The sequence below is a fragment of the Herpailurus yagouaroundi genome, unplaced genomic scaffold (genome assembly GCF_014898765.1).
Source record: "Herpailurus yagouaroundi ecotype Mexico unplaced genomic scaffold, PumYag 163, whole genome shotgun sequence".
Lineage (NCBI taxonomy): Eukaryota > Metazoa > Chordata > Mammalia > Carnivora > Felidae > Herpailurus > Herpailurus yagouaroundi.
This window is the reverse complement of record NW_024412404.1, coordinates 15,158,168-15,182,603: the sequence shown is the minus strand read 5'-3', so window position 1 is coordinate 15,182,603 and position 24,436 is coordinate 15,158,168. Positions and strand designations below refer to the sequence as shown.

The 24,436-nt window shown below is 36.9% G+C and overlaps 2 protein-coding genes across 5 annotated transcripts in view; both read right to left on the bottom strand.

The window, feature by feature from the left end:
• The window catches only part of ADK (adenosine kinase), a 530,009-nt gene that overhangs the window by 430,692 nt on the left and 74,881 nt on the right, over positions 1-24,436 (bottom strand). The gene's annotated exons all lie outside the window — the stretch shown is intronic.
• On the bottom strand, positions 231-1,236 carry LOC121036814 (pterin-4-alpha-carbinolamine dehydratase-like). The gene has a single exon (XM_040485458.1). It carries the CDS (start codon positions 975-977, stop codon positions 663-665), a length of 315 nt encoding a protein of 104 aa, XP_040341392.1. The 5' UTR covers positions 978-1,236; the 3' UTR covers positions 231-662.

Genomic DNA, 24,436 nt, shown 5'->3' with positions numbered 1-24,436 from the left:
AAATTTGTAAAATTATATAACAGAGTTAAGTGGAACAAATGACCCAAACCCCAGATTTTTAAAGGAAAATAATGCTTCCAAATATTTAAAAATTACAGTTTTTTATATATTTAGGCCCAAAGAGTAATAGTGATAGAAACAGAAAAACATTCACTTTTAACCCAGAAGGCCTGCATGATTTAGATAAGGATCAAGTAAGCACTGGTTGCTACATTCTTTTTTTTTTTTTCCCAATTGAAACAATAGTTTTATTTGAGACATAAAAGCTCACGTGTTTCTGTCACATATGATGGGGTTGACTTTAGGGTCCTGGCTTCTAAGTTAAGACTGTGCATCTTAGACACAGCTTCTTGGGAAATGAATCAGAAAAGGAGCAAGACACAGCCTGGCAAGAAGACCATTACTGTTGTTGGGAAGTCCTACAGAAGGGGAAGATCGTACTCGATTAGCATACGTGTGCCAGAGCGCTAGGGATAAAGAGTGGTCGGCAGTGAGGCTGACATCTCCTCTTACCACAGCAAGGACTCTCCCCTAAACGGAGGCAGTGGAGTCCACTTGGCAATTCTGGCTGTAGAACATCTCAGGGCTCCCCAGTTCCCTCCCTGGATTCCCAAATCAGTCCCTCCACTTCCCCCAAAGATTTCAAAGAGGAAGGGCAGGGCCTATGTCATGGACACTGCTAATTGTTCAATGAAGCTGGCCAGGTTTATGTCCTGTTCTAAAAGGCCTGCACATTCTCGGGTGCTCAGGGTGATGTGGGCCTTACTGTACATGTTAAACCATTCGGGATGGTGGTCTAGTTTCTGAGCCTGCAGGGCCACCCTCATCATGAAGCCAAAGGCCCAAATGAAGTCTTTGAAATGGAACTGCTTGAAGATAGCATCTCTGCCTTCCAGCTCGTTCCACCCTAGAGCTCTCAGGTTTGGCAGCAGCTGGTTCCTCTCCTCATCACTTAGCCTCTGTGTTTTGCCAGCCATCCTGAGCACTGCGCAGGTGTGGATGTGGCCAAGCAGCAGGTGGCTGTGGGGCAGGAGGGCGGCACCACCCACTGGTTGCTACATTCTGAAAAGGGTCTCATGACTGCCTGTATATCTCACCAATAGTTAATATCAAACTGAATAATAAACACCAGAAAAATCTTGTGAAAGTAGTTTTACAAGTAGAAACTCAAAGAAAACATTTATGATCTAATACTCCTTGCATGTCCCCAACCCCCCTGAGCACTAAGCATATAACACCAGCTTCATACAGCAAGTGCAGCCCTTTCTGCCCACAGGTCCTGACCCCATGCTACTTAAATAAACTTACTAAGTTGCACCATAAAATGTCTCAAGAATTCTTTCTTGACCATTACACTCAACAATCCCACAACACATATGCGGTTAAGCACACTACACTAAAAAAATTTTTTCATGTAAATATTTTATTTTCAGTAGTGCTGAAAGAATTAAAACACAGTCTCTATCTTCAAATAATATACAATTTAAAGGAAATGCAAACCAAAAATAATTTCAGTAAAGCGCAAAAAGTACTAATGTGAGCAACGGAAAGATTAGCATGATGGAGATCAAGAAGGCTCTCAGATAACCTTTTAAGGAATCTTGAATTTTCAAAGCAAACCAAAGTTAGCTTCTTGTGGAGAGCAAAAACTTCCAGAGAGAAAATTATGTAAGCACTGAAGGCAGGACACAACCAAGAAATTCCGGGGCTAACCAGAAAACTAAAGTGTGAATAAAAAGGAGGCTCAGAGGGAAACCAGATAGGGGTTTTCAACTCATTTGAAAGACTATCCTGTTGATTTTCAATACTGATACTACTGGAAGTTAATCATTACCTCTAGCTCTGTATCTTTTTTTTATTAAGGTTTTTAAAAAGTTTATTTTATTATCTATTTTGAGAGAGGGAGAGAGTGCAATCAGGGAAGGGGCAGAGAGAGAGGGAGAGAAAATCCCAAGCAGGCTCTGAGCTGTTGTGGAGCAGGGGTGGTGCGGTTGGGTGGTTGGGGGGCGTGGTTTGTGGGAACCCAATGCAGGGCTCAAACCCACAAACCGTGTGAGATCATAACCTGAGCCGAAATCAAGAGCCAGACACTTAACCAACTAAGCCACCCAGGCGCACCTACCTCTGTATCTTATACAGATTCTTTTATTATTTCCTTTAGCATACTATATGATTATCTTACCACTTATTTTGTAAAAATTCACAAAGAGAAACCTCATTAAAATGGAGCCAGGAGTACAGATGGGGAGCACCCTACCACTGGTGGTCAAATGCAGACCCAACAGAAGAGATGAATCTTGCAAATCCATATTATTTTAGCTACTGCTTTACTAACTCAGCAGGAGGAAGAAAGGTTCTCCTCGTCCCCAGGCCAACAGCCTAGCCAATGAGAGACTGTCACAACTCACCCAATGAAAGTCACTGTACTCGAACTCCCAGTTTACTCCAATGGATTTTTTGTTTATAAAAGTTCCTAATTTCCACTTTCCCCTATAGAAGAGCATAACTTTCTTTATTTGCTGGACTTGTCTATGGTTTTGCCACAGCTTGCTTGTCCCTAATTGCAATTCTCTACTATTCCCAAACAAACCCACTTTTGCTGATAAAATAACTGGCAGTTTTATTTTTAAGGTTAACAGATTCACTCACAGTTTTCTGATTATATCATCATAATTATTATTTTTGCTACTAATCTATCCTATTCAGAAATCATCTCTATCCTTCCCAAGGAGAAGCCACTATTCGAAGCCTACTACACATTGTTTCACAGGATGCTTCTTCACACATTAAAAACTCCATGAGGTTGGGGACTGGGTCTGTTCTATAGACTAAGGACAAGATCTAGTATAAGACCTAACATGTCTTAAAGTAATAGTCACTATAAGAGGACCCTAAAAATGGAAGCCAGCATAGTAAAGATAGGGCTTCAGTTCCTGTTGACTGTAAAGCTGTCAAGCCAACCTGGGCTACCAACTTATAGACTTCTATTACATGAAAGAAAAATTAAATTCTATCTTGCTTCTGTTGCTGTAATTTTGGACTTTCTCATATGCAAATTCAATCCTAATTGATAAAACATGTGAATTAGTGATTAACATCTCATGACAATGAAACACTGGAACACAGTAGAGGCCAAAAATTAAAATGTTCTACCTTCTATGAATGAAGTTGAACATCTTCATATGAAATTTGTTCATGTATTTTGTTTAGTGCTACACACTACCAAGTCCTAAATTGGATTCAGTATTTTGGCAATTAATTTTAGAATCTGTCTCTTTCAACCTCAACTAGTGTACTGCAATTCAATTCTGGTACTAATCACCCAGAGTTAGCACAGATCCCACAAGTTAATGGACACAGTTCACAGCATGTTTCCCTCACATCAGACCACCCACACTTCTGACTACATACAAATTTGGAGTTTTCTATTACCCTCCCACAGGTTCAATAATTTACTAGAATGACTCACATAACTGAGGAAAGTGCTATACAGTTTGACCTTTGAAAACACAGGTTTGAATTGTGCAGGTCCACTTACAAGTAGATTTTTTACAGTACTGTATTTTCTCCTCCATATAGTTTTAACAGCATTTTCTTTTCTCTGGCCTACTTTATTGTAAGAATATAGTATATAATACGTATAGCATACAAAATATGTGTAAATCAACAATAGTTGGCTATTAGTAGTTAGGTTTTGGGGTAATCAAAAGTTATATATGGATTTTAAATTGCATGGGCAATCGGCACCCCTAAATCCTCATATTGTTCACGGGTCAATTGTATTTATAATTACAGTTTCATTGTAAATAATACAACTCAAGAACAACCAAATGAAGAGACAAATAAGGTGAGGTCTAGAAGAGTCCCAAACACAGACCTTCCATGCCCTCCCCTCGTGGAATCAGAGGGCAACACATTTCTGCAAAGTATTTTGTTCATTAAGAAGGAAGTTTCACTGAGCTTCACTGTCCAGAGTTTTTACTGGGATGTCATTACAATGATTGGATCATTGGCCACATGAATGACTTCAATCTCCAAACCCCCTTCCCAGAGGTGGGCTAGCTCTAAGTCCAAACCCTCTAAATAATCACATGATTTGATCTTCCTGGTTGATCAGCCCCCCTTCAGAAGTGAGCTAGGGGCCCACCATGAGTCACTTCATTAGAATAATGACAGTGACAGCACAGCAATCCTAGTAGCTCATAAATAACAAAGACACTCTGTCACTTGGGATATTCCATGGGTTTTAATTGCTCTGTACCAGGAACCCAGGGTAAAAACCAAATTCTTTATTATACAACAGGGAGTGATTCTGTTTTCATTAGCTGGCCCACAGTAAAGGCCTTCTTTCCCCTCATCAGATCTCCCCCATTCTAATTTCTGAAAAACATTAAAGAAGAAAATATCATCAAAGCTGCCATAGCCATGTACTAGAAAAATCTGACAAAATTTAAGGGAAGATATTATCACTCTAACCCACTGTAGATGTTTAAACAGCTACATTCCATTCTACCCCAAATCTTTCAAAATTTTTACCTTTATCATCTATCATAATACTAAAACATGGGACTCCCTTAACTGTCACTTGAAGTACCTATTTCAACACTTACACAAAACAAATCTTATTTTGAGACATAGAGAGAGACAGACAGAGAGAGAGGTTGCATGAACAGGGGAGGGGCAGAGAAAGAGAGGGGAGAGAGAATCCCAAGCAGGCTCTGCACTACCAGTGCAAAACTCTATGCAGGGCTCAATCTCACAAACTGTGAGATCATGACCTGAGCCAATATCAAGAGTAAGATGCTTAACCGACTTTGAGCCACCAAGGTGCCCCCACAAAATAAATCTTAACTTGTGTTTCCTTTGAGGAGTGGATCCAGGTTTTATGGACCAGTAACTTCTACAACTTGGGGAACTCTTTTTAAGGAAAAGGACACAAATTAGATGTGAAATATGTATTTAAAATATGAAAATAAGCCTCGTTAAATTACAAATTTCTATTTAAATTTTTTTTATTCTATTTAGATCCAAGTTAGTTAACATATAGTGTAATAAAGGTTTCAGGAGTAGAATTTAGTGATTCACTACTTACATACAACATTCAGTGCTCATCCCAACAAGTGCCCTCTTTAATGCCCATCACCCATTCAGCCCATCCTCTCACCCAACAACCCACCAGCAACCCTCGATTTGTTCTCTGTATTTAAAAGTCTCCTATGGTTTGCCTCTCTGTTTTTATTTTATTTTTCCTTCCCTTCCCCTAGGTTCATCTGTTTTGTTTCTTAAATTCCACATGAGTAAATCATACAATATTTAACTTTTGTGGATTTATTTCTCTTAGCATAATACACTCTAGTCCCATCCATTCTGTTGCAAACAGTAGGATTTAAGTCATTTTGATCATCAGGTAATATTCCATTGTATATATATACCACATCTTCTTTATCCATTCATCAATTGATGGACATTTGGGCTGTTCCCATACTTTGGCTATTGCTGATAGCACTGCTATAAACACTGGGGTACATGTGCCTCTCTGAATCAGCATTTTTGTATTCTTTGGATAAATACCTAGTAGGGCAATTGCTGGGTCATAGGATAGTTCTATTTTTAATTTCTCAAGGAACCTCCATACTGTTTTCCAGAGTGGCTGCACCAGTTTGCATTCCCAACAACAGTGCAAAAGGGTTCCCCTTTCTCTGCATCCTCGCCAACATCTATTGTTGCCTGAGTTGTTAATTTTAGCCATTCTGATGGGTGTGAGGTGGTATCTCATTGTGGTTTTGATTTGTATTTCCCAGATGATGAATGATGTTGAGCATCTTTCCTTGTGTCTGTTAGCCACCTGGGTGTCTTCTTTGGAAAAATGTCTGTTCATGTCTTCTACCATCTCTTTGCTGGATTATTTGTTTTAGGGTGCTGAGTTTGATAAGTTTATAGATTTTGGATACTAACCCTTTATCTGATACGTCATTTGCAAACATCTTCTCCCATTCTGTTGGTTGTCTTTTAGTTTTGTTGACTGTTTCCTTTGCTGTGCAGTAGCTTTTTATATTGATGAGGTCCTAATAGTTCATTCTTGCTTTTGTTTCCTCTGCCTCTGTAGACATGTCAAGAAGTTGTTGCAGCCGAGGTCAAAGAGGTTATTGCCTGTTTTTTCCTCCAGGATTTGATGGTTTCCTGTCTTACATTTAGGCCTCTCATCCATTTTGAGTTTATTTTTGTGTATGGTGTAATAAAGTGGTCCAGGTTCATTCTTCTGCATGTCGCTGTCCAGTTTTCCCAACACCATGTGCTGAAGAGACTGTCTTTTTTCCATTGGATATTCTTTCCTGCTTTGTTGAAGATTAGTTGGCCATATATTTGTGGGTCCATTTCTGGGTTCTCTAATCTGTTCTATTGATCTATGTACCTGTTTTTCTGCCAGTACCATACTGTCTTGATCATTACAGCTTTGTAATACAGCCTGAAGTCCCGAATTGTGATGCCTCCAGTTTTGGTTTTCTTTTTCAACATTACTTGGCTACTCAGGGTTTTTTTCTGGTTCCATACAAATTTTAGAAATGTTTGTTCTAGTTCTGTGAGGAATGCTGGTGTTATTTTGATAGGGATTGCATTGAATGTGTAGATTGCTTTGGGTAGTATTGACATTTTAACAATATTTGTTCTTCCAATCCATGAGTATGGAATGTTTTTCCATTTCTTTGTGTCTTCTTCCATTTCTTTCATAAGCTTTCTATAGTTTTCAGCATACAGATCTTTTACCTCTTTGGTTAGGTTTATTCCTGGGTATCTTATGGTTTTCACTATGATTGTAAGTGGGATCAATTCCTTGATTTCTCTGCTGCTTCATTATTGGTGTATAGAAATGCAACTGATTTCTGTATGTTGATTATATATGTTGTGACTTTGCTGAATTCATGTATCAGTTTTAGTAGTTTTTTTGTTGGAGTCTTTTGCGTTTTCCACGTAGAGTATCATGTTGCCTGCAAAGAGTGAAAGTTTGACTTCTTCCTTGATCATTCAGATGCCTTCTATTCCTTTCTGTTGTCTGACTGCTGAGGCTAGGACTTCCAATACTACGTTGAGCAACAGTAGTGAGAGTGGACATCCTTGCCATGTTCCTGATCTTAGGGGGAAAGGTCTCAGTTTTTCCCCATTGAGGATATTAGCTCTGGGTCTTTCATATATGGCCTCTATGATCTTGAGGTATGTTCCTTCTATCTCTACTTTCTCAAGAATTTTTATCAAGAAAACATGCTGTATTTTGTCAAATGCTTTTTCTACATCTAATTGAGAGGATCATGTGGCTCTTATCCTTTCTTTTATTAATGTGATAAGTCACATTGATTTTTGGATATTGAACCACCCCTGCGGCCCAGGAATAAATCCCACTTGATTGTGGCGATAATTCTTTCAATGTATTGTTAGATTCAGTTTGCAAATATAAATTACAAATTTTTAAAAGGTAACAAAATACCACGAACATCATAAATTCAAGAAAGACTGGCATTTTTTTTTTCAACGTTTATTTATTTTGGGGACAGAGAGAGACAGAGCATGAACGGGTGAGGGGCAGAGAGAGAGGGAGACACAGAATCGGAAACATGCTCCAGGCTCGAACTCACGGACCGCGAGATTGTGACCTGGCTGAAGTCGGACGCTTAACCGACTGCGCCACCCAGGCGCCCCAAGACTGGCATTTTTTAATGTTTATTTGATTTATTTTGAGAGAGAGAGAGAGAGAGAGAGAGAGGCAAAGAGAGGGAGAGAGAAAATCCCAAGCAGACTCTGCACTGTCAGCGCAGAGTCTGATGCAAGGCTCGATCTCATGAACTGTGACATCACAACCTGAGCCAAAATCAAGAGTCAGATGCTTAACTGACTGAGCCAACCAGGCATCCCAAGATTGGCATATTTTTATCAATTATTTAACCAACCTCTATATGCTCTTATTTTCATACATTTCTGACTGCATACTTTTGATTTCCTTTTCATATAAAAGTTTTATAATATTAAGAAAACAAAAAGGTAACTCAGTCTTTCTGCTAGTGTGTTTGATTCAGGTTTTATTCTTGATAGTTTAGAAAAGTTTTTATCAGTTTCACAAGTTATTACTGATAAAGTCATAAACACTGCTAAGATTGTTGTCAGATTCAGGAAAACTCCTAATAAGTTTCTTTCATATATGAATTCTAAGATTTAGAAAAAATTTCCAGACTAGCTTCTGAGTCCATATATTTAAACGATATTTCCCTTCCTCTTTCTCCTACCAGACTCAAGGAACATGTTTAGATTGCTTTAAGACCTCTGCCCTTGCATCTATATATCACAAAGCCATCAGCACGGTGGACAGTAAGAATATTACTGGGAGTCATACCTATGCCAGAACAGCTAGTAAGAACTTAACAATATGCAGAAATAACTGCAAAACATGTACTCCATCTAAACATATCCCATACTATACTTCCCCATAACCAGATCCCAGAAATGCCTCTGACCACTCTAATGCCACCCAGTAAGTCAAAGTGAAAATAAACAGCAATTTAACTGGTTAAAATACCTAACTTTTGACAATTTTATCCCCCCAAAATATAGCTATGTAAACACATTGCTTGGGATCCTCTCAGGGCCTTGGAAGGGTCTATGAGAGAAACCCTGAAACTTGTTAACTGACTACAAATTAAACCCATATCGATTTCCTACCCTAACTTGAAGAGCAGTTTCCTATTCCTTTTATCTATTTTCAAAATACTCAATCTTATTTCCTCAATGACATTTTGCTACTTTAACATATAACATCTAATTTCTAGAACACGAGCATTTCTAGCTTCTACCCCAATAAAATTAGGTGTAAACACTAAAACCAAACATTGACACAAAAACTGTTCCAGTTTCAAGCTTACCTTAATACTAATGCAAGCCTTACAATGGCTTTTTTTTTATCTTTATTTATTTTTGAGAGAGAGCGCACGCACATGAGCAAGGGAGGGGCAGAGAGAGAATGGCAAACACAGAATCCAAAGCAGGCTCCAGGCTCTGAGCTGTCAGCACAGAGCCCAACGCAGGGCTCAAACACACAAAATGAGAGATCATGACCTGAGCCACAACTGAATGCTTAACCAGCTGAGCCACCCAGACGCCCCCACCATGGCCTTTTGTACTTCAGGTGAAGGGTAGATACTTTAGACCATAGTTCAGTTCCTTTCATTGGTAAATATGAAAAAAAAAAAAATCCAATTTAAAGTGGCCTAATAAACTTCCTCCAATGTCACATAAGACTTAGGGTGGCTTTAGAATTGGGTAATTTAACAGCTCAAAAATATCACTAAGGATCCAGGTTCTCTCCATCTTTACACTCTGCTATGTAGTGTTTTGATTTTACACTCAACTAGCCCTCATAGGGTTACAAAGTAGCTCTCAGAATTCTAAGCACCCACTTATATGGATAACATCCAGAAATGCAAGGCTAAGGACCTTTCCCAGAAGCTCCTCATCAAGCCTCCCCTCATGTTTCACTGGCCAGACAGAAGTCACATGCTCATCTCTTAACTAACTAGCACAAAAAATGGGACAAACAAGATTGACCCAGACTGATAAGGCAACTCACATGGCAGAGGGGTCAGCCTACCCACACCACACACACACACACACACACACACACACACACACACACACACACACAGAAGGATCTGCCACAAGGACAACAGGAGTAATGAATGGTTGGTGGGTAAGCTTTTTATTAAGTAAACTGAATAGCTACTCTTAACCAAAATTACAGATTTCAGCTACGACATATATTTAATTATAGGGTAGGGCTAGATGTCTTTAGATCCATTTCAGCTCTCATGTTCTATAAGACATACAAATAGCATAGTGGTTAAGAGCCTGGGCTGTAAAGTCACACTGACATTTGTTTGAAAACCCATTCGGCCACTTATAAAATCTTGGTCAAGACACCCTTCTGAAAATCCAGATAATAGTAATATTTAAGTCATACTGCTATGAGATTAAAGGATGATGAATGTAAAATGCTTAGCATTTTAGCTAAGCTTCATAGCAAGCACTCAATAAATTTTAATTAATATTATTGGCCCATAATATACATAATTGTTGTGATTTTTGCACTACGAAATTAGAATTTAAGATAACTAAAACATTGCTCATTTCCAAATCAGAAAATAATTCTATGTCTCATATTCTATAAATACCTAACAATTACTACCTCTCTCCTAATTCTTCTCTTCTCTTGGAGAGGCATTTCCTCCACCTGCAACTTAAGCACCTCCAACATTCCTTTAGATTTATTCCTCCAAACTCAACGTTACAAAACCAAATTCATAACTTCTTCCAAATCATATTGCTTTTACTTTCAAAGATAATAGCATCACTATTTATCTATACAGATGCCAAAGACAAAATTTTAAAATCTTCCTGGATGCCCTCTCTCTTCATTGATCAGTCACTAAATCCCATCAACTCAAACCTCGGAACTATATTTTGAATCCATCCCCTGTGTTGTTCTAAAGTCACTACTACCTCCCTATAACAGATCTTCATTATCATACTCATTTCTATTACGAACAGTTTTCAAATTAGTATACGCACCTCCAGCCTCAATTTCTACCTCATCCTATTTTCTATCAACTGTCTTTGTAAAATGCAAACTAAGCATGTTTGCTTGCTTAAAAACCTTCCACAGGTCCCAAATACCTCTCATATATAAACCTAAAACCTTTTGCCCAGTATATAAGACCTCTCACAATCTGCCCCAACCTACACGTGTAGCTTTTTCTCTTTCCACTCCTTCCACAACATACCTAGTGTTTTAACCAAACTAAACAATACTTCATCATTCTCCAAATACACTACTCACTCATGTTTCTGTGTGTTCATGCAGATCACTCTATCCTGTGGGTTCATGCAGAACCTATTAACATAGATTAACTAATCCTCTGTTCATGTTGATACCTCTGTTCCCAACTAATTTCTACTCATTCTTCAAGTCCCAGCTCAAATATCAGCTCTTTGAGATAGCTTCTTGCATCCTGCACAGCTAGAGGAATCTACTTCTCTTATAGGATTTGACACATAATTTAATCATAGCAGTTATCTATCACACTGTATGATAGCTAGTTATTGCCTGTTTAATACTCCTGAAAAGAATGAATTTTTTTAATGTTTATTATTTTGAAAGAGAGAGAGAGAGAGAGAGAGAGAGAGAGAACAAGTGAGGGAGGGGCAGATAGAGAGGGAGACACTGAAGCAGGCTCCAGGCTCTGAGTTCTCCAGCACAGAGCCCGACGTGGGGCTCAAACCCACGAACTGCGAGATCATGACCTAAGCCAAAGTCGGACACTCAACCAACTGAGCTTCTCAGGCACCCCTGAAGAGAATGAATTTTTAAGGCAAGGTTATATCTTACTAATCTCTACATTTCTGGGATATATAATAAGTATTTATAACTAATGTTAACTGAATGAATAAATAAAAAGTAGCAGAATAAGAACTTAAGTCATTAGACTCCATATTATAAGCTTTTTACTAGAAATACTTACTGAATAAGAAATTAAATATTCAAATCTGTCTTAGACTGTGAACTCTATAAGTGAAGGAAAACTGATGCTCTGTATCCAATGTCTAAAGTCAAGCTTTACACATAGTTAAGATGAATAAATATTAAATAAATAAATTAATAAATTAATTAATTAATTAATTAATAAAACACAACCTTACCATACCTGCAGAATGGAACAATCACTTAATTTGTCTAATGACAGCAGTTTATACAGGAAACCCTTTCTTTCAGTTCTGGTCTAATTTCTTAACTATTTAAATATCACATATGGCAATCTTATTTACACTGTATAACTGAAGGCAAGATTCTACAGTGCCATGGATCTTCCTTTGAAAAGAGGTTATAATGTATCAATTAATCAATATCTATTGCTTCAAACTGGCTCATTTTACTCACTCACTTGATACCTGAACCCTATAGCTAATTTAACTTAAATCCTATGCCAGGCCTTCTCTGATGAACAAATAAAACTCAGTGTGCACATGTGTGTGTGTGTGTGTGTGTGTGTGTGTGTGTGTGTGTACAAAATAACACATTATAAGATCTCAAATTCTTTTTGTAAGTATTAAAAATATATGTGATATATAAAGATACATGCTTATATACAGAAATACAAATACCTACTCCCAAATGAAAATAAAGCCAAATATTTTGTGATTATCCATTTATTTCTAGTAATAGTAAGAGTATGTATTTCCCTCTAGTACCCCAAGAAAAAAAGAATTAGAAACATTAGGGTAGACCTATTTCTCCTCTTCTCCCAAAATACTCTGCTAAATTAGGAAGTTATACAACATGTTTTAATGCAGTCATCATCTTAGTGATTATATTACGACGGACTCTACTACTTATAAAACCACCTACAATTAAAGACAATTTCACACAAATATTGGTTATGGATAGTTTGGAATATATGGAAAAGAAACAGAAAAGAGTGGTAATAAGAGGCAGAAAATATTTATGATCATAAGCAAATTAGAAAATAAACCCCAAAATATCAAATCAATGTACATCTTCAAAATGGCTTTTATTTTCCTTTCTAATGCTTATCATCCTTTCCTCTTCCAAATTTTTGCTACCAATCAATCATCTCTTCAAATGCTTGCAATGAAAGGAATAAATAAAACACACACTCAAGAAAATCAATTTTAATGCTCATGGCAAGACCACAGATCCATAAAGTCTTCAGGTCTATTGACTAGTTGATATAAGGGTGGAATATATCTACTAAACCAATTGTCCTTTTAAAATTAACTCTTATTTAAAAAGTAAATAAAATTCTTATAATTAAAAGTTATTTTCAACAAATATACCAAGCATATAAAAATAGAAAGAATCTTAAAAGGTCATTTAATCCAATTAACTATACCTTCTTGATTCGTGTGCCAACCAAGTAATTCCTACCAAGTAATCCAGTCTATAACACCTCCTGAGAAAGGGAATTCATTACCTCCAAAACAAGTTTATTCAATTTTTGCATTTCTTTACTACTAGAAAGTTTTCCTTTATTGAGCTAAAATGATTCAGTCTATACCATCTACTCATTAGTTGTTCTATCCTTGAGGTTTTGCAAATAAATCAATAGATCTAATCTCATGTGCACATAAAGAAGGTGCTTCAAATGCAGAAGGAGGCTTATCATATATATCCTGGTTTTCTTTCTTCTAAGTTAAAACTACCCAGGTTTTCAATCCATTTTCATGACATGATTTTAAATTCCTTCAACAATTAAAAAAAGGGGGGAGGGAGGATGGTTTTAGAATCTATCCTCTCAATCATGAGTTTCAACATGGGAAATAATATACGGCTAACAAAAGAGCAATACAGAATTATTATCCTCTTACTGTTTGAAACCTAAGGATAGAATACTTTGTTCTTCTATGAGTGGACTGCCATAAATGTCCAGGGAAGCTTGTATCCAATGTTTTATTGTTGATGGGGGGCCAGGGTAGGAGGGAAGAAAAGAAGATAATAAAAGAGTCTCTAAAATATGAGAGGCTACCTCTTTGCCCTCAACTTTTTTTTTTTTTTTTTACACTAAGGCTACACTATTTCATGTATCAATTCCCTTTTCCTGCTAGAAAGTTCACCCTTTATAGCAAAGTTATACTAGGTATTTTATGCGTTAAAAAAAAAAAAGGACACCATTTTATTGTAGCTGAAGAATCAGGTGAATGTTCCCAACTTGCTCATGCACTTAATAAAGTTAGTTAAAATACCACACGAAAAAAATAGTTGAAGGAGCTCAGAGTTGGTGCGAGGTTGGAAATATCTAAATCGTGAATCAGTCAAATCAAAGGAGTCAGAAGTCAGTAATGGAAGTATCAGCTAATCCAAAAATGGTTGAATATACATGACTAAACCATTTAACCCCCTCTGAGTCTCAGAGTACCCTCACTGGTAAAATGAAGATAAAGAATTAGGATCAGAAGATCTCATACGCTTTGATCTCAGGACCTCTTTATACTTAAAAAAAGTATTGAGTACTTCAAAGAGCTTTTATATCTATCCCTGGTGACCATATTAAAATTAAAACAAAATTTCTAAATGTTTATTAATTTTTTTAAACAGAACCATTAAATGTTAACATACATAACATGTTATGAAAAATAACTCTTTCCAAATTTTAAAAATTGAGTGAGGAGTGAGAAGAGTAATATTGTTTTATAATTAATGTCTGGCTTAATAGAAGAGAGCTAGATTCTCTTACGCATTTGATCAATATCACATATCATGGAACCTCTGGAAAAATACTTACATTAGTGAGAAAATGAGAATGGAAAGGGCAAACAATGTCTAAGTATCACTTTGAAAACAGTTCTGTCTTCATGGACCCGCTGAAAAGGTCTTAGGAAACCTTCTCCAAGAAGCCCTGTACCACACTAGATCATCTGTAATTCTCTAGATCTACATGAAACCAGAATGATGTCAAGATTTTTAATCTTTTTAATGAAAATACACCTAACTTTACTATGATAGAATGCATCACTATTATGATTCTAAGATATTTCAGTGAGATGATCCTTTTTAAACCAACTATAAAAATCCATCTCAGGGCATGTTGATGGCTCAGATGGTTAAGGATTCGACTCTTGATTTCTGCTCAGGTTATGATCTTGCGGTTCATGAGATCAAGCCCCAAATCAGGCTCCACACCAACAGTTTGGAGGCTCCACACCAACAGGGGAGGCTCCACACTGTTGGAGCCTGCTGGGGATTCTCTCTCTCCCTTTCTCTCTGCCTCTTCCCTGCTCATACACACGTGCACGATCTCTCTCTCTCTCAAAAATAAACATTAAAAAAATGAACAAAATAAAATTATAAAAAAAAGCCATCTGAGAAAAAGAGTATAAGGTAAAAACAACAGAATATAGAATATTCTTTGTTACTATGGAAATTCCTACAAGGAAGAAAAGCTACTGAAATAATTTCCTTTGTATTATAATATTCGGCATAACAAAATCACTCAGCTTTAAATTATTTATTTATTTAAGTAATCTCTGTACCAAACAAGGGACTTTACACTCATTACCCCAAGAATCACAATCTCTACCAACTGAGCCAGACAGGTGCCCCAAAATTACTCTTTATGTAACAAATATATATAGATCATCTACTATATGTAAAGAATTGTCTTAATGGAAGAGGAACTTTATCCTCTTACAGAAGAGATCTGAAGGATTGATTCCAAAGCTATAATACAAAGAAAAAAAAACAAACAAATGCTATAGGATAAAGCAATATGGTGGTTCATAATCTTAAGGGTATTATGAAGATGATGTTAATATAGTTATGATTAAACTACTCATGCACAAAGTCTAGGAACATAAGAAAATCTATCTATATTTACTAGCCTATGGTGATATGTTTCATTCACTAAATTCAAAGTAACACATGTACCTTTCCAGAGAAAAAAATCAAATTTAAGAAATAAAAGCAACTTGCAGCACCTGGATGGATCAGTCGGTTGAGCTTCTGACTTCCCGACTTCAGCGAAGTCATGATCTCACCATTCATGAGTTAGAGTCCAACGTCAGGCTCTGTGCTGACAGCTTGGAGCCTGGAGCCTGCTTTGGATTCTGTGTTTCCCCTTCTCTCTCTCTGAACCTGCCCCACTCACACTCTGTCTCTCTCTCAAAAATAAATACACATGAAAAAAATTAAAAAGAAATAAAAGCAACTTAAATCTCTAATTTCACACATTGCAAAAAAGTAATTGTTGGTATAATCAACAGTGACTTTGGGAAATAGTTACAATGACACCTACATACTTTCATGCTTCAATCTCATGGCCAGACACAAATAAAAACAAGTGATAATAAGATCAGAAAAAGTAAATAAAGTAAGGGGTACCTGGGTGGCTCAGTCAGTTAAGCATTGGACTCTTGATTTCAGCTTAGGTCATGATCTCAGAGTCATGAGATCGAGCCCTGTATCAGCATGGAGCCTGCTTGGGATTTTCTCTCTTCCTCTCTCTCTGCCCCTATCCCACTCACGTGTGTGCATGCACTCTCTCTCTCTCCCTCTCTCTCTCTCAAAATAAATAAATAAATTTTTAAGTAAATTAAAATCCTAGAAATACTGGCTGAATCTTTCATACTTCACTGAAAAATGTATTTCATTAGTGAGCCATTTTTAACTATAATGAACATTCAATTTCAGCATCTAAACGAACAGTGCACCACATACTACTTTCTAATACATAATTAATTTAATTATGTAATTAATTTAATACATAAATTAATTTAGAATGATCATCCTTTTCATTTCTAAAAATAATTAATTTAAGCCTAATTTTCTCTCCTTTATTTGGGAAATATTCAAGAACACATAAAATAATTAAAATGTTTCCCTTAATTTGTAAGTATGTAATATTGTTTACTTGAAAATGTAAAGAAAACTAAAACATAAATTTTAGTAATACACAATCCCTTTTAGAAATAACTACATTTTTCATGCATGTGGAATTATGACAGTCAATAGGATTTTTTTTATTTATATATGAAATTTATTGTCAAATTGGTTTCCATACAACACCCAGTGCTCATCCCAAAAGGTGCCCTCCTCAATACCCATCACCCACCCTCTCCTCCCTCCCACCCCCCATAAACCCTCAGCTTGCTCTCAGTTCTCAACAGTCTCTTATGCTTTGGCTCTCTCCCACTCTAACCTCTTTTTTTTTTTCCTTCCCCTCCCCCATGGGTTCCTGTTAAGTTTCTCAGGATCCACATAAGAGTGAAACCATATGGTATCTGTCTTTCTCTGTATGGCTTATTTCACTTAGCATCACACTCTCCAGTTCCATCCACGTTGCTACAAAAGGCCATATTTCATTTTTTCTCATTGCCACGTAGTATTCCATAGTGTATATAAACCACAACACAGTCAATAGGATTTACATTATGTCAAACTTAAAAATATCTACTGAATTTTAGACTATATAGAAGTTTCTCTGGCATGTAACCAGCAATAGTTTCTACCTTTAAGATAAAATTCAGTACTGAATATAAGTTTACATTTGAATATTTTCCACTGAGCTCCTCCACCCCCAAAATATTATGCCCTAAAAATATTAGAAGATCTCCCATAGTCTTTTTAAAAGTTCTGTATTCATTCATCCTCTGTATCTGCACAAACAAAACAGGCAAAATAGCACCATCTGGTGGGTATCACTTTAGTTTTAAAATAATTTTCTACATTTACCTTACTAACGCTTCTTTGAAAAAACTGCATAACAATAGGGAATCATTTTAAAGTACTATGAATTAAAGATGAAAAGTAGCTTAATTAGCAAGCAAAAGTACACTTTAGAATCGAGCCAACTTTGCAGCACTGTTTCTTAACTATTAAGAAGTTAACTTTCTATGATGCCATTTAGGATAAAATCTCCTCAGAACTTAACCTTGTGGTCTTAGTTTTTAAAAGACTAATATAAAAAAGACATTTTTAATATAAAAATAATTTATATTTTTCATATAATACATCTATACTAGTCAAAGAAAAGGATGAGATGCGAACATAATAATCCTCACAAAAAGTAGAATTGTCTGTTATTTGTTTATTTTTAGGGTTAATTTTGTTTTTATTTATATTCAAGTTAGTTAACATGCAGTGTCTTGGCTTCAGGAGTAAAACCCAGTGATTCATCTTTTACATATGACACCCAGTGCTCATCCCCAAAAGTGTGGGTGTGTCTAAATTATCAGCTGAAATTAATAAGGCTGATCTAAAGGTTTATTAACAATACAGCTTTCTGAGTACTAACAATATGCTGGATAAGTGTCAAAACATAAATTAACTCCCAATTTTAGTGAGCCAAATAAACATGTAACAACTATGGAAAGGAATACAAACAAACAGAAGACAAAATCAGAAAAAAGGTTGTGTTTTTAATTTTGGTAATTTTTTTTGTTTGTTTATTTTTGAGAGAGAGAGAGAGAGAGAGAGAGAGACAGAAACAGAGTGTAAGCCAGGGAGGGGCAATGAGAGAGGGAGACACAGAATCTGAAACAGGCTCCAGGCTCTGAGCCATCAGCACAGAGCCTGATGCAGGGCTTGAATTCACGGACAGAGCGATCATGACCTGAGCCAAAGTCGGATGCTCAACCGACTGAGCCACCCAGGCACCCCATGAAGCACCACCTTCTTAATTCAAGTAATACTTATTCTATAATCCACAGGCATTTAATTCACTTCAACAGCATTCAACAAGCAGTGTTCTATGTACTACACACAAGAAGAACTGAATATGAAATAGCCACAGGCCTCAAGAAGTTTAGTCTAATACAGAAGATAACACAGACAAATTATAGCATAACAGAAACAAATTTATCAGAGGTGAAGAGGAAGCAGCTAAGTTTTGAAATTATCAGGCAGCTAATACTCGAGAAGGGTAGACCAGCACGTGCAAAAGCACAGATACAAAAATAAGCAATTAATTCTTACTAGGGCTAAAGGTAGAAGGCTGTTGGTAGGAATAGTGCCAAAAGGGAAAGCAAGATTCAGATCTGCTTCCAAAGTCATGCTTAATAACTTAAAATTCATCCTGTAGGCAATGGGAGAACTATTAAAGTGTTTTAATAACATGGTCAAGTGATGGGACAAATTAGTGTTTTAGAAAGATGGACAATCAGTAGGACAGAAACAAACAAAAGTACAAAAAGCATTAAAAGAAGAATGTAAAGTAAGGACAGGAGAAAGGGTGAGACTGGAGGCACAGTTATATGAGGTGCTAATGTAACATCCCGGGCGAGAACTATGAAAAAAAAAGAACGGATAGAGTTGGAGATATTTAAAAAAACATTTTTTTAATATTCATTTAAGAGAGAGAGATACATTTTTTTAAGGTTTATTTATTTTTGAGAGCGAGAGCAGGGGAGGGGCAGAGAGAAGGGGAGACACAGAATCTGAAGCAGGCTCCAGGCTCTGAGCTGTCAGCACAGAGCCTGATGCGGAGCCTTAACTCACAAACTGTGAGATCATGACCTGAGCCAAAACTGGATGCTCAACTGAATAAGCCACCCAGGTGCCCCTAGAATTGGAGACATTTAAACATAATATATATTCATTAAAATGTACTGAGTTTCTAGAATACGTTTGGTATAGTGCCAAGCCCTGATAGAGAGATAAAAGTACCCTTGCCTTTAGCTCATAATCTAGAAAAGACAAAAGAAAACAGGGAATTACAAAATGATCTAATAATTCCTCTGACATAAAATCTGCATAAAACCTAGATTTAGGTGTTAAAAACAGACAACAAGCCTAACCTGGAGTCACTTATGTTAAGTGACATCACCAAAGCAAGATTTAATTACAGTTTTAGCTTTCCCAGAAATGAAATATTTAACCCAATCAGGAACAGCCTGATCAGCAGTAGTTTAGCAAATCTGCCTTATTAAACCCCTGCCATTGGTTGCAAAAACCAACCTGTCTTTTTGCCTAGTAAAACTGTCTTGTTCCTGCTCCCTCCTGCCTATAAAAATCTTTCATTTTGTACAGCTCCTTGGATAGCCTTTTGTTTTTTTTAACACAGAGAGAGGGAGAGTGTGCATGCACAAGGAGGGTAAAAGGGTAGAAGGAGAAAGAATCCCAAGCAGGCTCCATGCTCAAAATGGAGCCCAATGTGAGGTTTGATCCCACAACCCTGCGATCATGACCTGAGCTAAAATCAAGAGTCGGACACTCCACTGACAGAGCCACCCAGGTGCCCTTCAGGTGCCCTTCGAATCTTCTTTCCAAGTTCATGCTATCCAGTTCATGAATCACTGAAATGCTAAAAACAAAACCATGAGCCCAAAATGGAGTCACTTATGTTAAGCCACCACATTAGCAAACCAAGACTTAATACAGAACCTAACTAGAGTTTTAACAACATCCTTCCTTGCCCCCTCCACCAGGCCAAGAATGTGACCTTTAGCCAGCTAACCTGTAGTTTGCATTGTTTTAGGCAAAGTTGTTCTCCTGATGAAGGATAGAAGCAGAAAAATGTTCACCTTTAACCCAGAAGGCTGACCTATAGCCTGCATAATTTTGATAAGGATCAAATAAGTGCTGGTTTCTACATTCTTAAAGGGTCTCAAGACTGCCTGTACATTTCACCAATAGTTAATACGGAACTGAATGATAAGCACCAGAGAAATCTTACAAAAATAGTTTTACAAGTAGAAATTCGAAGAAAACATTTATAATCTAATACTCCCTGCGTGTCCCTCCCCCCTGAAACTCTAAGCATATAACCACAAGCTTCATAAAGCAAAAGTGCAGCCTTTGCCCACAGGTCCTGTCCCTGTGCTACTTAAACAAACTAAACTAAGTTGCACCATACAACTTCTCAAGAATTCTTTCTTGGCTGTTGCACTCCACGATCCAGCAACACTTGTAAGGGGAACAGAAGGTCTATCACTGGATTACCTTGTAGTGCTGATCAGGATTCTTTGCTAATAATTTCCTTCTTTCCATTCCCTATCTATCCTTAAAAACTTTTCCTTTCCTGCAGCTCAATGGGACACCCTTCTATTGTCACATATGAGATAGGGGAACTAAAGGAACACCATGAACAGCTGTTTGTTTGTTCCTTTGTTTCTTTTTCCCACTTCTTTCCCACCTCTACTTTTGCTAGGACATACACACATGTTATAGAACAGACAATATATGTCCTCCTTGGAGAGGACAATGATTTCTTTGGAGTCTCCCAACAAACACAACAGATAATCTAAAGAGTGACCAGGCAGGGTTGTCATGAACTTTCCAAGACCATGGACTCATCAAGACACCTAAACACTCTTTATTCCTGGATTATGGAGACCACCCAACAACCTTCCTCAGTAAAAACCCCATGACCCCAGCAAAGACAAGAATCACTCTTCTTTCTTTTCTGAATCTCCCTGATGCTCTGTTCGTATCTACACTCTATATCTTCAATAAACTCTGCTCTCACTTCCTCTTGGCTCACCTTTGATCTCTACCTTGCACAAAGCCAAGGACTCTCTTGGGTGGTCCTACAGGCCCTCCTCTGAGTCCTTGGACCCAGCCAGCCTTCATCAGATGGAATGCTACCAGATTCACAAATGAGCAAACAAAGCTAATTTGATCTTCAAATTTACTTAGATCAATTTTGCTTTTTAACAGAGATCAAAGTTTCCCAGATAAAATTCTGAATCTTGAAAAGGATTTGAGGGGGGCGCCTGGGTGGCTCAGTCGGTTAAGCATCCGACTTCGGCTCAGGTCATGATCTCACAGTCCATGAGTTCGAGCCCCGCGTCGGGCTCTGTGCTGACAGCTCAGAGCCTGGAGCCTGTTTCAGATTCTGTGTCTCCCTCTCTCTCTCTGCCCCTCCCCTGTTCATGCTCTGTCTCTCTCTGTCTCAAAAATAAATAATAAAAAAATGTTAAAAAAAAAATTAAAAAAAAAAAAAGAAAAGGATTTGAGGTAGTGAGGGGAGACCTACAAGGAGGAGGTTTTTAGAGGGAGCAGCATGTGCAATTATATGGACAAGAGGGACATGTTCAATGAATTGCAAACAGATGCTAGAATTAGGAATTAAAAAGCAAAGAAAGTTCTTTAGGTTTCATCATGCAAAGAGAAGTCATTGAAAGGTTTTAAACCTGGAAGAAACAAGATCAGATTTCCATTTATAAAAATTATAATAGGCCAAATATAAATAATGTGCGTATTTGAGTGTCCCCACACACGAGAAAGATGATTCACACGAATTACCTTAAATTAACAATACAAAGCAAGGGTGACAAAAAAGCCAAAGAGCTACAATTGATTTCAGAGTACTCTTGATTCAACACTTACACTGTGACCTTGAAGAAGTATGTTAAATTTCTAGTTGCCTAGGGGTGCCTGGGTGGCTCAGTGTGTTAAGCGGCCGACTTCAGCTCAGGTCACGATCTCGCGGTCTGTGAGTTCAAGCCCTGCGTCAGACTCTGTGCTGACAGTTCAGAGCCTGGAGCCTGTTTCAGATTCTGTGTCTCCCTCTCTCTGACCCTCCCCCATTCATGCTCTGTCTCTGTCTCAAAAATAAATAAACGTTAAAAAAAAAATTTTTTTTTAAATTTCTAGTCGCCTATTCTTCATAGGATGAAATACTACTATAACTTCAAAAGAGGTCATAACAATAAGGGATACATCACTTAATAACTATGGAACTATGTAACCTGTATTCAAACTAAAAATCAACAGTCCAAAAATAAAGAACAAATCTGCTGCTTTCTGAAAGGGCATCAATTCAAAACCAATGTTTCCATATGTATATATTGGAAAATTGACTACAATTTGGTAAAATGCTAAGAACAATGGACTAAAAAAGAAGACCTGAGTACCAGTCTTCCCTACCAATTATGATTTCTATGCCTCAGTTTATTCTTTACCAAAAATAAAGGAATTGTACACTAAATGTTTTCTATAGCTGAAAATATTCAAGAACCTGAGGACATTTTCATTACTGCTGTAAGAGAATGGCATAACTTAAACATTAAATAACACCTTATGAAAAACTTTGTGGATGGGAAATGGAATCATTCATTTTAAATCAATCATTCATGACAAAACACAATTTTACCACCCTAAAGTTTTTTGTACATAAAAATGGCCATAAGCAGAGAGGCTTAGAGCCATAACACCCTGAGTCTTTAAAAAAAAAAAAAAAAAAAAAAAAAATTTCTAAATAAAATTCCTAAAGATTGACAGTAAACTGTATGCTATGTCATTCCTGTAATCAACCTATATAATAGCTTTATTTACTCTGCCATACAAATGTGGACATCAAGGGCTAATGGCTAAGAACAATGATAATGCTGTCAACAATACCAGTAACAAAGTCAATGACATGATCCCCAGAATCCAACAGAGTCTTACAGTCTTACTGATAAATTTTGTTTTACAAATATCAATAACTCATTCCAAAGAGAATGGGATAGTTAATAGAACTTTCACATAGGGGTTTCCCAGTGTAATCTGAAATGAACAAAAAAAGAAGTGCTTCCTCTACTAATCTTTGAAAAAAAAAAAAAAAAAGTGTTTCATCTCATACAATATTGGTTTTTCCAAATCCTTAACAATGGATTTACAAGGTTAAATGATTACAATTAAAAAAAAATTTCATTTATGTAGGCCCAGGTAAAACAATTATGAAAATAAATACGTAACTTTATTAGAGTATACTTTATGGACCACAAATCTAAGGTAAGAACAAAAAAAATTCTCTCATTACACAAACTGTTGGAACACAATGAAATATTGATAAACATTAAGTTCTCAGTCAGGTCAGTCAACAAATATAATGGCCTACTGAGTCTTGGAAACACAAATGAAAGTTTCTACCCCTAAAAAATATTTAATCACTTTTAAATATCTGATGACATAATAAATATATAGAAAACATAATAAATTTATAATATGCTTGCAGGCTTCCAGTTTTGGAATAAATAAGTCATGGGAATAAAAGGTACAGCAGAGGGAATATACTCAATGGTACCATAACAATGTTATATGGTGACAGATGGCAGTGGCACTAGTGGTGAGCACAGTATAACATATAGACTTGTCCAATTACTATGTTATACACCTGAAACTAATGTAACATTGTGTGCCAGCTATACTCTAAATAAATAAATAAAGGGGCGCCTGGGTGGCGCAGTCGGTTAAGCGTCCGACTTCAGCCAGGTCACGATCTCCCGGTCTCGGGAGTTCGAGCCCCGCGTCGAGCTCTGGGCTGATGGCTCGGAGCCCGGAGCCGGCTTCCGATGCTGTGTCTCCCTCTCTCTCTGCCCCTCCTCCGTTCATGCTCTGTCTCTCTCTGTCCCAAAAATAAATAAATGTTGAAAAAAAAAAATTAAAAATAAATAAATAAATAAATAAATAAATAAATAAATAAATTTATACTATGATAACTCCTGAGGGCATAATTAGAATCAACAAAGGAAATAAGAAACATGCAAATGATAACAATACACTTAAAAATAACATGAAAGTCTTGGGCACCTGGGTGGCTCAGTCACTTAAGCGTACAACTCTCGATTTTGACTCAGGTTGTGATCTCACCATCGTGAGACAGAGCCCTGCATCAAGCTCTGCGCTGAGCTTGGAGCCTGCGTGGGATTCTCGCTCTCCCTCTCTCTCTGTGTCCCTCCCCTGCTCACACTCTGTCTCTCTCTCTCTCTCAAAAATAAAAATAAAAAAAAAAAAAACATTATAAAAATAATATGAAAGTCTTGAAGAGAGGATGAAAATTACCCACATCTCAGGAATTGAAACATTATTACTGTTACTTTCCAAGTCTCACTTTAACAAAAAAAAAAGCATTGCAGAGAAATGAAAAGCATAAATATATACTGACATGAAAATTAAGGCAGA